The 15,339-nt window shown below is 42.5% G+C and overlaps 1 protein-coding gene across 2 annotated transcripts in view; it reads left to right on the top strand.

The window, feature by feature from the left end:
• Positions 1 to 15,339, top strand: part of Dync2li1 (dynein cytoplasmic 2 light intermediate chain 1) — a 32,779-nt gene that overhangs the window by 12,185 nt on the left and 5,255 nt on the right. The window contains exons 6-12 of one of the 2 annotated variants that reach the window (XM_041631156.1): positions 3,754 to 3,940; positions 4,938 to 5,006; positions 5,554 to 5,631; positions 8,896 to 8,972; positions 9,290 to 9,360; positions 11,680 to 11,777; positions 12,166 to 12,258. In XM_041631156.1, the coding sequence (XP_041487090.1) occupies positions 3,754 to 3,940; positions 4,938 to 5,006; positions 5,554 to 5,631; positions 8,896 to 8,972; positions 9,290 to 9,360; positions 11,680 to 11,777; positions 12,166 to 12,258 (673 nt within the window). The remainder of the gene's footprint in view (positions 1 to 3,753; positions 3,941 to 4,937; positions 5,007 to 5,553; positions 5,632 to 8,895; positions 8,973 to 9,289; positions 9,361 to 11,679; positions 11,778 to 12,165; positions 12,259 to 15,339) is intronic. The other variant, XM_041631157.1, reaches the window with a different exon arrangement.

Genomic DNA, 15,339 nt, shown 5'->3' on the forward strand with positions numbered 1-15,339 from the left:
AGTAGTATTACTGAACCAAGTACTTGAGAGAGAACTTGGCAGTGAAGAGCACTGGCTGCTCTTCCTGAGGCCTTGAGTTCAGTTCCCAGCAACCACATGGTGGCTCACAACCATCTGTCATGAGGAAGAGACCTAATCAGTCGTCCTCATCAGCTTAGACCATTAAACCCAATATGAGCAAGTTCAACAGAATCGCCATATATGGGCTGCCATGCCTGCTTCAGCCTTGCCAGGGCATAAATTTCATCCAACTAAGCTTTACTGTGTTGGAGAGGAGAGATCTCTCTACTGGCATCCATTTGATTGTTTTGTTTTGTTTTTGTCTTTGATTTTTTTGAGACAGGGTCTTTCTGTAGCCCTGGCTGTCCTAGAACTTGCTCTGTAGACCAGGCTGGCCTCCAATCCAGAAATCCTCCTGCCTCTGCCTCCTGAGTGCTGGCATTAAAGGTGCGTACCATCACTACTTCACCTTTCTTTTTCTCTTTTTTTTTAATGTGTATTGATGTTTTGCCTGCATGTATCTGTGTGAGGATGTCTGATCCTGGAGTTACGGACAGTTGTTGGCTGCCATGTGGGTACTGGGAGTTAACCTGGGTCCTCTGGAAGAGCAGTGCTCATAACCACTGAGCCATCTCTCCAGCCCCCTGCCTAACTTTTGTTGTTGTTGTTCTTGATACTGGCTTTTAAGAACTGAAACTGAGGGGTAAACGGCACACCCACAGACACTCCCACACATTTGCCATATCAGATGTGGAAATTTTATTTCGGTGTTACTAAGAACTGATTTTTGTAGGCAGAATTTTTCTGTCCCACAAGCCAACTCCCAAATAACCACACAGAGACTTATTATTAATTATAGATGCTCAGTGGATAGCTTCAGCTTGTTATTAACTAGCTCTCCCGACTCAGATTAACCCATATTTAATAATTTACCTGCTGCCACGTGGCATGGCTTCTGGCGTCTTCTGCACATCCAGTTTCCTCTGCGTCTAGCTGGTGACTCCGCGTTTCTTCTCCAAGTGTTCTCTCAGTGTGGCTCTCAGAGGTCTTGATTAAACCAGTGAGAGCAGCGCGTCTTCACAGTGTACAGAAGGATGATTACACAGCAGATCTTAGCCAAGAACAAAAACTAAATGTGAAGATCTTTCTCATCAGAAGTTAACCCAAACCATTGCTGTTACTGAGCCAAACTCAAGGGCCAGGCAACCATTTGTTCCACTCAGGCCTGAAGAGCCGTGGGCTGGTGTCTTCTTTACAGACAAATGCTTTTCCAGAGCTCGCGGAATACTGGTCAGACTGACTCAACTCATCCAGTGATTTCTTCCTTTGAGTAAAATATAGTTTATTCTCTTTTATTTTGAAACAGGGTCTGGCAGTATAGCCCAGTTAGCTTCAAACTCACTTGACTCTGCCTTCCAAGTACTGGGATTAAAAGCATAACTATTTTTACTGTGTGTGTGTGTGTGTGTGTGTGTGTGTGTGTGTGTGTGTGCCTGCCTATACATGGAAGTCAAAGGTCACTATGGGGTGTCTTCTTAATCATTTTTCACATTATTTCATTTTTTTGAGACAGAGTCTCTTGCTGAACCTGGAGCTCATCGACAGTAGCAGGGTTAGCCAGTGAGCCCCAGGGAGTCTCCGTCTCTGCTTTCCAGCACTGGGATTGCAAGTGCATGTCCTATGCACAGAATTTCACATGGGTTCTGGGGACCCGAGCGTCCAGTCCTCAGGCTGGAGACCTGAACGTCCAGTCCTCAGGCTGGAGACCTGAACGTCCAGTCCTTGGTCTGGGGACCTGAGCATCCAGTCCTCGGGCTGGGGACCTGAGTGTCCAGTCCTCGGGCTGGGGACCTGAGCATCCAGTCCTCGGGCTGGGGATCAGAACATCCAGGCCTCAGGCTTTCTTGGTAAGCACTTCACCAACAAAGCCTTCTGCGTAACTACAAAAGTGACTATGTGTACATAGGACATTTGGTACAGAGAGCACCTCGAGTCACAGAGAGAGTGACTGCCACCAGGTGGAGACCTGGTCTTCTGTAGATAACTGTACAGTGCCATTAGGTTTTGTTTTATTCTTTCCTGTTATTGGAAATAAACTTTTTTCTCATATAGTATAGCCTAATTAGGGTTCCCCTTCCTCCACTCCTTTCACGTCCTCCCCATCCTCCCTTCCATCCAGATCCACCCCATTCTGTTTATTAGAAAATAAACAGGTTTTGAAGGAATAATAATAAAATATAATATAATACAAGACAAAAACTAACACATCAGAATAGGACAACACAAACAAACAGAAGGAAAAAACCCAAGAAAAGGCTTAAGAAGTATATATAGACACAAAGACCCACTCAAGAATCCCATAAAAACACAAAACTGGAAGCCACAATATATATGCAAATTAGGGTAAAAGAGAATCTATATACATATGAGATAAATTAAAATAAAAATAATGTAAGAGATAAAAATAATTGAGGAAAAAGCTCTGAGATAACATTACAAGACAACCTCCAGAGGTGGTGTTCTGTTTGTGTTCTGCTGGCTGGGTATGTAGTCTAACCTTAAAAGTAGTTAGTTTCCCCAGTGAAACGCTGTCTGTCAGGGTTCTCTAGAGGGACAGAACTCATATAGTATAGCCTAATTAGGGTTGCCCATCCTCCACTCCTTTCACGTCCTCCCCATCCTCCCTCTCTATATAGCTAGAAAGGTGATTTATTCAAATGGCTTACAGTCTGTGGTCCAGCTAGCCCAATAATGTCTGTCAAACAGTGAAAGGTCCAAGGTGCACAAAGATGGATGTCTCAGCTTGTCTTGAGGATACGCTGGAACCCCAAAGAAGTAGCTCTAATGGTGGTGAAGGAATGGACTTGCCAGCGAGAGGGGGAGCAAGCATGCAATAGGAAGCAAACATCCTCCTTCCATGCCCTTTATACAGGCTGCCGGCAGGTGTGGCCCAGGCTCAAGATGACTCTTCCCCCCCCTCAAAAGATCTGGATCAAAAGTGGTCTTCCCACTTCAAATGATTTAATTAAGACAAAAACCTCTCGCAAGTATATCTAGCTACTTGGGTTTTAGTTGAGCCCAGTTGTAGTCAAACTGACTACTAAGAACAGCCATCACAGACTTTCTTTTTTGTTTCTTTAAAATTTATTTATTATGTGTACAGTGCTCTGCCTCATGCCAGAAGAGGGCACCAGATCTCAGTACAGATGGTTGTGAGCCACCATGTGGGTGTTGGGAATTGAACTCAGGACCTCTAGAAGAGCAGCTAGTGCTCTTAACCTCTGAGCTATCTCTCCAGCCCCCATCATAGACTTTCTTAGAGAAAATTTTCATTTAAAAGCTGATATCAGTTGGAGATAGATTGTGATTTAGGGATGGGAGCAAGTGTGTACTTCTGCTTTCGGCTCTAGGATCTCATCTGGTGCAGCCCTGTGCAGGCCCTGTGCATGCTACCTCAGGCTCTGAGTTCCTGTGTGTGTAGATCATGTTGATTACAGGGCCTTGTTTCCTTGGTTTCCTCCTTCCCTTCTTACATTCTTTCTGCCTCCTCTTCTCCAAAGTTCTCTGAGCCTTGAGGATATGGAGTTGGTGGAAACAACCCAGTTAGGCTGAGTATTCCAAGGTCTCTCACTCTGTGCACATTGTCTGGCTTTGGGTCCTTCTTACACAACCTCACATGAATTTCAGTATATCCCCTTCCCACAACAGCCAGGATCAGGAATCTGCTCTTTCAAGCTGTTGTTGTCTTTTTAGGACATTTTCTATTGTTCTTGTTTTGGATCTCTCCAAACCTAATGACCTTTGGCCCACCATGGAAAACTTGTTGCAAGCCACCAAAAGTCATATAGACAGAGTGATACTGAAGCTGGGGAAGATGAATTCCAAGGCAGCCTCTGAGGTGAGGCAGAAGATGTGGAGCGGCATGCAGAAGGACCATCCGGTGAGTTGCTGTTGGTTCCCTCTGGTATCTGCCCACAGAGCAGAGGCAGCATCACAGCGCAGCTTCTGTAGTTTTCTGCATGACTTAAAATTTGTTTGATGTAGACAAACCTGCTCACCGGAAAATTATAGCAATTTCATCAAACCTCAGTAAGAGCAAAACAAAGAAAAGATGGCTATGTCGTCTTCTTGTTAGATATCACTGGGATTATTGTGGTGTACCATACCCCTCAAAAGAAATGGAGTTTTAGAGTAGAATTTTGATATTGATTTTATAATCTCTGTAAAATATAGATGAGACTGCAGATTGAGCTGGCAAAGACTGGCTGAAGTTGCAGTTGAAGCAGGAGCAGAGTTCCCACTGCCTTCCCCAGCAGCGTGTGTTTTACAGACACTCAGTGTCGGTCACATGTCATGATGCTCCTCTCACCATCTAAAACTATTTAATTATAAAGTTGCTGTGATGCAGCAAAGCTATTTAATACAGTCTGCAATGTCATCGTTTAGAAAATAAGAGAAGCATTTCCTGGTGTCCATTGTGTGCATGCGTCTGACGTAGAATCAGATCAAAACAAGCCAAATGGCAAACAATGAACATAAGCGAGAAACTCCATATAGACGGTTTACAATGAGAGGAGACAGAGCAGTAGCCGGGAGGTGGTGGTGCACGCCCTTGATCCCAGCGCTCGGGGAGGCAGAAGTAGGTGGATCTCCGTGAGTTCCAGGTCAGCCTGGTCTACAGAGCGAGCTCCAGGACAGCCAAGGTTATACAGAGAAATGCTAGACCAGCAGCACAAGGAAACAAATGAGTACCACGGTGTCTAGGGAACTGCGGTCTCTAGCTTACACTTAAAATGCAGCATGAGGTGAAGTGTCAGACTCTAGGACAGCAAATACGGTCCATAAAGAGACCAAAACTGGTGGGTTTTTAAGTAAATATAAAATCCTGAGGGCATAGCAATAAACAGCTATAATCAACAAAGTATATTTATTAACAGGATCGTGAATTAATTGACCCATTTCCAATACCCCTGGTCATAATTGGAAGTAAATATGATATTTTTCAGGTAAGTACTCCCATTTCTAGCTGTTCGTTGGGCATGAATGGCTATGCTTTGTGGGGGAGAAATCAAAATGATGAATAAGAACAATAACTGGAAGGGACAGGCTCAGAGACACCTGTCTTAAGGGTTTTAGAAAGTAAGGTCCAGTAAACCAAAGAAGTAAGTACAATGGTTAGAACAGGGACGAGGCTGAAGACTTGGAAAACAAATCTTTAACCGCTGAGGGATAAGATTTACTTCCCAACTTTAAATTGAAGAAAGTAGGAAATTAGTTTCTTCTTATCTTGGCTTGTCAGAGAATCCTTTGGGTATTCCGCAGGATAAAATGCGGGCTTATATCTGGATTCTCTTAAGCCAAGCATTTAAACAGATCTGATAGCTGTGGCAGTAGGAGACTTCAGCCTTGTTCAGTCTCTGTAGACATGGATGCGGAGGTGACCTAGCCCAACTCCTCAGGGTGGGGGCTTAAAGATAATAATGTGTTTCTCCCCGAGTGAGCTGTGGAGATCTCTCGGCTTATTTTCCCTTTTAATCATTTTTTTTCCTACAGGATTTCGATCCTGAGAAGAGAAAGGTGATATGCAAGACACTCCGGTTTGTTGCGCATTATTACGGAGCCTCGCTGATGGTCAGTCCTTCCCCTGTGCAGAGGAGGAGCTAGGCTCACAGACGTGATAACAGATGCACCGTTGTCCTCTTTCCTTCCCACTGCCAAAGCCCCGGTCCTGCAGACCGTTAGGCAGGGTGTCCACAGAGCACACTCTGCTTGTGGCTTCTCCTCCCCACGTCGCTTGTATCTATCTATAAGGCTAGGCAAGCTTACAGAGGTAGATTGCTGTTTTCGCTCATTTTCATTTTTTCCTCTTAAGAATTAGAATCTCTATTCCCTCAAAAGGAAATGGAAAAATTTTAATAAGATGTTGTTTTTATATAAAAGAAATGATGTTGTGGAGGTTAAAATCATGAATTTTGGGCCAGGTGGTGGAAAGATATGCCTTTAATCCCAGTACTTGGGAGGCAGAGGCAGGTGGATCTCTGTGAGTTCGAGGCCAGCCTGGTCTATAGAGTGAGTTCCAGGACAGCCAGGGTGCTACAGAGAAACCCTGTCTCAAAAAAAAAAGAAAAGAAAAGAAAAAAATATATTTAAAAAGAAGAAAAGAAAAAGAAACAAAAGAAAACCAAACCAAAATCATGAATTTTGAAGCCATGCCGCCTCACCTCCATGTCAGTGTGACCACTTATTAGCCACGTGATTCCAGCGGCTCACTTAAGCTTCCCCGTCCTCTCAGGTGAAAGGGGATGGAAATGGTGCCTTCTTCATAAGGTTCTTTTTTTTTTTTAAGATTTATTTATTTATTATGTGTACAGTGTTCTGCCTGCATGTATGCCTGCACGCCAGAAGAGGGCACCAGATCTCATTACAGATGGTTGTGAGTCACTATATGGTTGCTGTGAGTTTGAACTCAGGACCTTTGGAAGAGCAGCCAGTGCTCTTAACCTCTGAGCCATCTCTCCAGCCCCTTCATAAGGTTCTTATGAGGAGCAGCAGAAGGGATGTGTGGAGGGCTCAGTATATGGCCTGAAACATGGAGCTAGTTAGCAAATGGTTGTGACAGCTGGACACACTCAGGAGGCTGAGTTAGGAGGCACCCAAGTGCAAGCCAGCCTGAGCTATATAGTAAGACAAACCAAACTGAAAGTTGAGAGTTATAATTATCTTCTCTAGTAGGGCTAGATTTTGCTGGTTATCATTTATATAAAAGATAAAATATAAAATCGTTTTGCTAAAAAAATACTACCTTAATTTCCGAACTACTTTTGCTAGGCAAACTTAAAATGTACAATTGAAAGGTAGGGTTGGAGAGATAGCTCAGTAGTTAAGAGCACTGGCTGCTCTTCCAAAGTACGTAAGTTCAGTTCTCAGTACCTACATGGCAGCTCACAACTGTCTATAGCTCCAATTCTAGGGGATCTGACACGCTTATACAGATATACATGCAGGCAAAACACCTATGCACTAAATATAAATAAATTATTTTTTTAAAAAAATGGTCAGGTGGTGATACTTAGTCAGAGGCAGGCAGGTCTCTGTGAGTTTGAGGCGAGCCTGGTCTACAGAGTGAGCTCCAGGACAGGCAGGGTTACACAAAGAAACCCTGTATCAGAAAAAATGAAACAAAAGAAAGAAAGAAAAGAAGGAAGGAAGAAAGAAAGGAAGGAAGAAAGGAAGGAAGGAAATGATTAATTTTAGGATTTAAAATAATACTACCTTTTGCAGGCCTATATAATGAGACTTTGTTTCAAACAACAAAAATGAAGCTACCTTAGTATTTGAATAAATATTTAATGGTCTCCCTTCCTCTGGATTAAAGCACTCAGAGAAATGTAGAGGCAGCATGGCCGAGCCCTTCGTTTTCATGGCTGAAAACGTATTCTCTATATTTTCAATTTATATGCATTTAGAGCTTTCCAAATACATTTCATTATGTGTTCTCGCTACCTTTTTAGCCTGAGCTCTGTCTGCCTGTATGTCAGTTGACACGATGATTTGGAAAATGTTTTTACAGTTTTTAAAATAATCAATAGAGAGGATCGTTCTAACACTAATGCCTTAGTACTAATCAATAGAAAGGAACGTTCTAATACTAATACCTTAGTACTAATCAATAGAAAGGAACGTTCTTGCATGATCATTATCTGAAGATGGGACGAGTTGCTCTGCGTGAGGGTGAGGTCGTCCCCAGTACTGAGCAGATTAGAGAGGAGGTCCACAGCCATGGGGGGGGGGGGGGTGAGAGGTAGCATTGGAGGGGTTGGTGAGAAAGTTCCTAATGTTCTCCCACCCCTACATCCTGTGAAACATATTTGTGGTTATATTCACATACGAATAAAGTATTACAAAATTACACAGTCTAAATCAATAACAATATATTAATATATTGTAATAAGTATATAATTATGTAGTAAAATTAAGCAAAACAATCATATTTTATTAAAATTTTCCTATTTTTAAATATCATATGATAAGCATTATCGTTGCTCTAATCCCTTGATTTAAATGACTGTATCTGATCTTTGTACCCCAGTGCCCCTCTTGACTACTTTCCCTGTGAGCCTTTTCTTGTGCCAGAATTAACGTGATCTTGTGGATCTGTCATGGGAACCAAAGTTTATATCTTTGCTCTGTCAATATATTTCATTCTAGTTTAAGGTCCCCACCCCTGTCCCTTTGTACATCTCAGCTGTTCCTTTGCCTCTGAATGGCATGGTCTTTAGAAGGCCATCCCTGACTTAGCTGTTAGAGTAGCCATGCCTCCTGGTTCCATACAGTGTCAGAACCTAATTATCGATAGAAGCCACATCCCTGTGCTCTCCCGAGAGGCTCTGGTTTGATCCTCTTATAGTTCACCCATGAGAGTATTCAGTAATTCTTCTCTCAGGCTCTGCAGGCAATTCGAAAGAGAAGCCAAACAGTCACTTCAGGGAGCTCAGGGTGACTGTCCCGCCTGCAGCTGCAGCTGCCGCGCAACTACCTTGGTGGTGGCAGTCACCTGCAGCTGCACAGTTGCTTTTGATGCTGTCTAACTAGGAGTGCTGGTGTCACACCACACACACACTTCAGGCAAATACGAATGTGCAAATCTGAGCACTGGAGCAGGTGAAATGGTTGGAGGGCTCACAGGAGCCCTTTCTGCATTGTGCACTCAGGGGCTCTGGCTAATGGGGCAGGTTTATCAAGATTTTTTATTCACTTCCTGTTTTGTCTTCCCAAATGTGTTTTGAGGCAAAGAAATTGTAGTTCTCTCAGTATTCATGCTTGTTCAGAACCAATTTTTACCTGTTCCAGAGATCACAGAACACAGTATAACTGGGTCTCCTGTTTGTTGTGCAGTTCACCAGCAAATCAGAAGCTCTGTTACTGAAAATGCGTGGCGTTATCAACCAGCTGGCATTTGGTGTTGATAAGAGGTACCATTAGATATTTCCAAATTATTCTCATTCTCTGATTTCTTTACATCTTCCCTCCCATCTCTTTGGCTTTCCTTTTGTTATTATTTTCTTCTATTAACTTTCAGTGGAGTTGGAAGTTTAGCATCTGTGTTTTTTGCCTTGCTCTTTCCCTTGGTTTGAACAGCGGTGTGAGTCTGTCAGTCAGTGTTCCCTGGTCCACTTGGGTCAATACTCTCATCAGTGACTTATATAAGACTTGGCCCTGTGTTTACAGCAGAGTGTAGCAGCATATTCGATTGGTGAACTAAATTAGAATCTTTTTCTTTGCCATACAGCAAATCAATATGTGTGGATCAGAATAAACCACTGTTTATCACAGCAGGATTGGACTCTTTATGTCAAATAGGTTGGTGAACTTATTAATATTGCTTATTCTTTTTAAATTACTTATTGATTTTGTCTTCCTGTTTTCTTGGTATCCAGCGACTGGCTTCATTTTCTGGCAGTTATTTCATATATATTTATTTGTATACCCAGAATTGATGTAGCTTGCACACATTGACATATTTGTGACAGAAAGAGTGGCACTCCATGGGAGACAGATTTCTGATCTCTCTTCTACTCTAAAAATGCACTTTTAAGTTCTGGTGCCGAGGTTTAGAAGAAATAAGGAGTACAGGGTAGTCAGGGGACTCCAGAGTACGCTGCCAGTAATGACCAACTCTGTGGGGTTGAAGCGATAGGATAAACCGAGAACCGTTGGCTATGCCTTAATTTTTCATTATAAGACAGTTTTCCAGTTGAATGTGGTGGTATATCCCACCTATAATCCTAGCACTCTGGAGACTGAGGCAGGGGGATTGCTTTAAACTCAAGGCCATTCAGATTGGACTGTATAGCAAGATGCTCTTTTAAAATTTAAGGGAAGGACAAGAGCAAGCAGTTTGCCTTGCTGTTGAGGTGTATTTTCTCACCGATTCCATACTCTAGCTATCAAGCCCCTTATCTGACCAAGAAAGCTGTTTTCTTTGTGAAACTCTTGGGGCCTAGACCCTTTAGACCCTTGGGTATGGTTTGATTTTTCATATGACATCAGGCTGGTGTTATCCTCTACTACACCTAGGAGCTAAGGTGGCATGGCTTCAGATGTAGGGACCTTAGCAAAGAATGGATGGCCGTGGAGGCAGATTGGCATCTTTTTTAGTGGTGCCTGCTTCATTTCAGGAGCACTGAGAGTCTGTGTGCTGACAGAATTCCGTCTGTGAGAATGGTGTACTGATAGAGAATGCTGATGGAATTTTCCCATTTGTGAGACTAGTATACTGATAATGTTGATGGAATTCTTCTGTCTGTGAAAAATATGTACTGATAGATAATGCTGAAGGAATTCTTCTGTTTGTAAGACTAGCTTGTCAGAAAAGCCTTGCTAACTATTGAATTTAAAAATCACAGATCTGGGGCTGAGATATGGCTTAGCAATTAAGACTACTTGCCACTCTTCCAAAGGACCCAAGTTCAGTTCCTAGTATCAATGTCATCATCGTATCACGAAGATGGTCAGGAAGCCCTTGAAGATCAATAGTTGAACATTTGGGGGACAATAAAGATGTTAGAAAGAAAGTCTCTGGTTATAGATTGAAAATTGCCAGAAAGTGGCTGAATTTTTTTTAATTTTTTAAAGTAATTTAAATATTCAAGATATAAATATATTTCCTCACTAAAATGGTAGGGCTAGCACCATTTTAGCACTCAGTGATGGAGCACCTAAAATGGATGGGATCCTTGGTACAATTCCAGTACTAGAAGAAGCTGAATCTTCTGTAAGTGTGTGTAGGAAGTTTATCTCACATCTTTCCAGCACTCTGCATTTACACACATGTAGAAGAGTCTGCCAGTCTGTATTACCTTGAATTCCACGTACTTTAGTGGGTTTTTAGTGTATCTGCTGCCCACAGTTCTAGTTGATACTGTTTCCTAAGGCTATAAAATATAGCTGTGCTTAATGGCAGTTCACTATCAACTAGCAATGAACCTCTGTGCTGTGATCAGCTTTACATAAAGCAATTGGTACTACTGCAACACAAGCATATATGCGTGTTTCAGTGTAAACATCAAGATCCAGGACTAACCGGTGCAGGGCATGGAAAATGAGAACGAGAGCTCACCCGTTACCTCCTATTGCCTCTCCCAGCACAACAGCCTAGGCAGGCATAATTTTAATGGTGTCTGTAGTAAGAGGCTGCTAGTGTGTTCCTGGCTGCCCTCTGCTTGTTTATTTATTGGCCACCCAGACTCCCGAAATAACCACACAGAAACTGTACTAATTAAATCACTGCTTGGCCAGTTACTTAAACACATTGCTAGCTAGATCTTACATCTAAAATTAACCCATTATCACGAGGTTCGTGGCCTACCGGCAAGGTTTCACCATGTCTATCTCTGGCAGCGGCTCCATGGCTTTCTCTCACTCCGCCTTCCGTCTCTCAGCATTCAGTTTAGTTTTCCCTGCCTAGCTAAGTTCTGCCCTTCTATAGGTCCAAAGCAGTTATTTATTAACCAGTGGTATTCACAGCATACAGAAGGGAATCCTACATCAGGTGTCTGTAATGTGAAGATGGAAAATGAGTGACCTAAGATTTGTACTTTAGTAAATAACATCTGCTTTATTAATAGTTTACAATAATTTAACCTCTGTAGTCATTTGGGGTAAAACTTTCAATTTTAGGGTCCCCTCCTGTTCCCGATAGTGACATTGGAAAGCTTCAGGCCCACTCACCAATGGAGCTGTGGAAAAAGGTGTATGAAAAGCTCTTCCCCCCAAAGGTATGTATTCCCCTTTGCTGGAAAGCTCCAGTCAGCTGTGAGAGAAGTGCCACCAGGGTTCTACCATGATAGCTGTTTCTATTTCTCGTGTTCCTAAACAAGGAAATGTTTGTTGAGACTGTTGTAAACAAAGCACCATGAAGGTTAAAAGCCGAGTAAGACGCGGCCTCTGTCCTCCTTCAGACTAAGCTCTCTGCCTGTTAGAGGGGAGAGACATCTGACGGGGGGAGGGGGAGACGACACACGTGTCCGAGGTGGATCTCCAAGAGTCTGAAGAAAACAGAAATGCTCACAGTGCCAGGCTGACAGAGCTTGGGCCCTGAGACAGAGGGTGGTCGTTGCAGTGCGGGTTATGGGCATGAGATGACTTGCAGAATTCCAATTTCAGAATATCAGCACGCTGAAGGCAATCCAGGACCCTGCCCGGGATCCACAGTATGCGGAAAGTGAAGTTGATGAAATGAGAGTTCAGAAGGATCAGGTATTTTTCAAAACTCAATTTCACCAAAATATGGCATACATTGAGAAATTCATACATTTCCCTAACTTTTTCTTACTTTCAGAATTAAGTATTACATCTCTGTAGAAAAACTCTGATATGCCATAAAAGAAACCTGCCATTCCAGCACCCAGAGATGATGTAAATGCTTACAAGCTCTTTTCTAATTTCCCAGTTTTCTTGATGTTAGATAGGTATGGCTCCCATGCTGCTGCTGGAGAGACGCTCTTATGGTACTCTTATTTGTGAGAGTCTTTGCAAGTCTTTGTTTTCTATTCTGTTGTCAGACATAGTTTACTTTCCTTGCCCTGGGAGAATTACTTTGTCCAGTTAAGGACTCTACCCGTTCAGGCCAAGGTGCACGGGCATACCTGACAGACTCTAGGATGTCTGCAGGAAGTGCCTAGAAGTGGACATGCCAGGTTAGCCCCATTTCTGTATGCAAATGTTAAGTGAGAGTGTAAGCGTTGGTGAATTCACCTTGGCACAGTTACCGGACATAGATTTTTGCCAGATCTACTTTCACAGTGATAGAATGAGGTGTCTCGGTATCCGTCCTTGGATGAGGACACGTTTGCATAGCACACTCTGCATACTGGAAGCATGACCCTATCTGGGCGAGTTTGCAGAACTTTGTGACTTGGGCAGTCGCTGTTGGAAGGGTTATTTGGAGACACCTGCCTCCTGGAACTGGTGAGCAGGGCATTTTTCCTAGCGCTCACCCTTTACTCTAAGAGGTCCTAAAATTAAGTAAGCAAATGTTTTATTTAAACATATTCCAGACAACTTGAAAATATGCTATGAATATTTAAATGGTTTTGTAGCTATAGCAAAGTGTTAAACATGAGGTCGAGACAATCAAATGCACTGATGTAACCCTTATTGTACATGAACCTTGGCTGGAGAGATTACTTGAGGTCATTTCCTAATTAGTGTCTGAGTCGATTATTAACTGTCATTATCTGTTTCTGCTGCATCGTGACTGCTTTGCTAAGGTCACATGCGCAGGCATTAGTAACGCACTGACATATTCTGAACGCTGAATTTACACTTTGGAGTGTGTCTTCTGAGTTCACTGTGAGTGACAGTGGAAGACAAGCAAAGCCCACTGAGCGGAGCTTTCTCTTCACTCTTGTATTCGGTTAGCACGTCGGAATGGCTAGAATCTCTGATGATAGAAAAAAATATATTATCTCCATTTTGCCTAAAAGCCAGTTTAATTTGTGTTGTTCTGGTAGATAAACTACATTAATCTCAGACTGCACATGTTGGCTCTTCATCTAATTTGTGCTTTTGTTATAAAGGTACCATAACGATTACCATTTGATGCTTGATTATTGGTCACTGATTCTAAAGTTTGACATTCTGAGATCCTTTTTTCTCCTATTAAAGCTGGGCAGCAGAGGCAGATGGATCTGTGTGAGTTGAAGGCCAGCCTGGTCTACATAGTGAATTCCTGGACAGCTAAAGCTACACAGTGTGAGACCTGTCCCAAAAACAAAACAAACAGACAAAAATTGAATTTGAATATTTGTTTCATGTTTTCCATGAAGGAATTTCAGAAGCTTAAGTTGTTTCCAACTGTGTGCTGATATACAAAGTGGTAATGCTCTCAAAATTAATTTAGGAGATTCTTAACACTCTCTAAACATTCACATATACACCTGCATTTTTTTAATGACCAAGTTAATCACTGCCAGATTTACTGGGACATCTTAAAACAAAAGTTCATCCCACACTCTCAGCGGGAGGCTTGCAAGTTTGAGACCAGCCTGAGCCATGAAGTGAGACTAGCTAGATACATAGATGGATGGATGGATACATAGATAGATAGATAGATAGATAGATAGATAGATAGATAGATAGATAGATAGATAAGATTAATAGATAGATAGATAGATAGATAGATAGATAGATAGATAGATAGATAGACAGATAGACAGATAGATAAGATTAATGGATAGACAGATAGACAGACAGACAGACAGACAGAAAGAAAGAATGGAAGTCATTGTATTCTGTCAAGGACATTCCTGAGACTTTTCCATGGTTGCCTTTTCAATCTGGATGCTGTATCTGCAAAAGGACAACATATTTTATAAAAATAGACCATGGGTAAGTAGGTAGGGAGAAAGATACATAGATACAAGATAGACTGATTGACAGATAGAAAAATGATAGACATAGAGAATATAAAGGTATGAGGTTTTGGTGAAAATTTAACTAGTTGTCTATATTTCTGTCTTCATATTGTCTTTTATTCTTTAATGATTGTTGATTGCTGGGTAGCAACTTTCCCTTGAAAATCCCATTGCAGTCCTCAGATCTGAGTTGGCACTGAATTCATTTAAAAGAAGAGCTCGGCTGCTTCTGACTTAAATCTGCGCTTAGGATTTTCCACAGTTTTATCCGGCACATCACTGCTAAAAGCAACGTGCAGCTCTTACAGCAGGGTGGACTGATTGTGACTGACATCCCTCTGACCCAGCACTGGCTCAGGCTGGCTCTTCTAGGAAGACAGGTGGTATCCTGGATCATTAAGTCATAGTGCTGTTGCCTTTGAGTGGAGAGCTAGCTCTGCACCTACAAGAGATGGGACTTGATCTTCTCTTGGCTCCTTTTCTACCCCCAACACCCTTTGTTAGCACCCAGATTACATTAGTTTGGAGCAGAAAGTGGCATTCAGAGCCTTGAAGCATTTACAGTGAAATTGGAGCAGAGCACTTTTAGGATGGAGAAGCATGCTCATGACTTCCATTCTGGTCCACCAAAAACACACAACTGCCATTGAGGAATCGTCTCCCTTATAAATAGTCCCAGTGAAGTGATGGGTACCCCACCACCACATCCTCATCACCACATCCTAATCACCACATCCTCATCACCACATCCTCATCACCACATCCTCATCACCACATCCTCATCATCACCACATCCTCATCACCACATCCTCATCACCACCACATCCTCATCACCACATCCTCATCACCACCACATCCTCATCATCACCACATCCTCATCACCACATCCTCACCACCACATCCTCACCACCACATCCTCATC

The sequence above is a fragment of the Microtus oregoni genome, unplaced genomic scaffold, assembly GCF_018167655.1.
Source record: "Microtus oregoni isolate MIOR12 unplaced genomic scaffold, Mior012 000036F_ref0000092, whole genome shotgun sequence".
Classification (NCBI taxonomy): Eukaryota; Metazoa; Chordata; class Mammalia; order Rodentia; family Cricetidae; genus Microtus; species Microtus oregoni.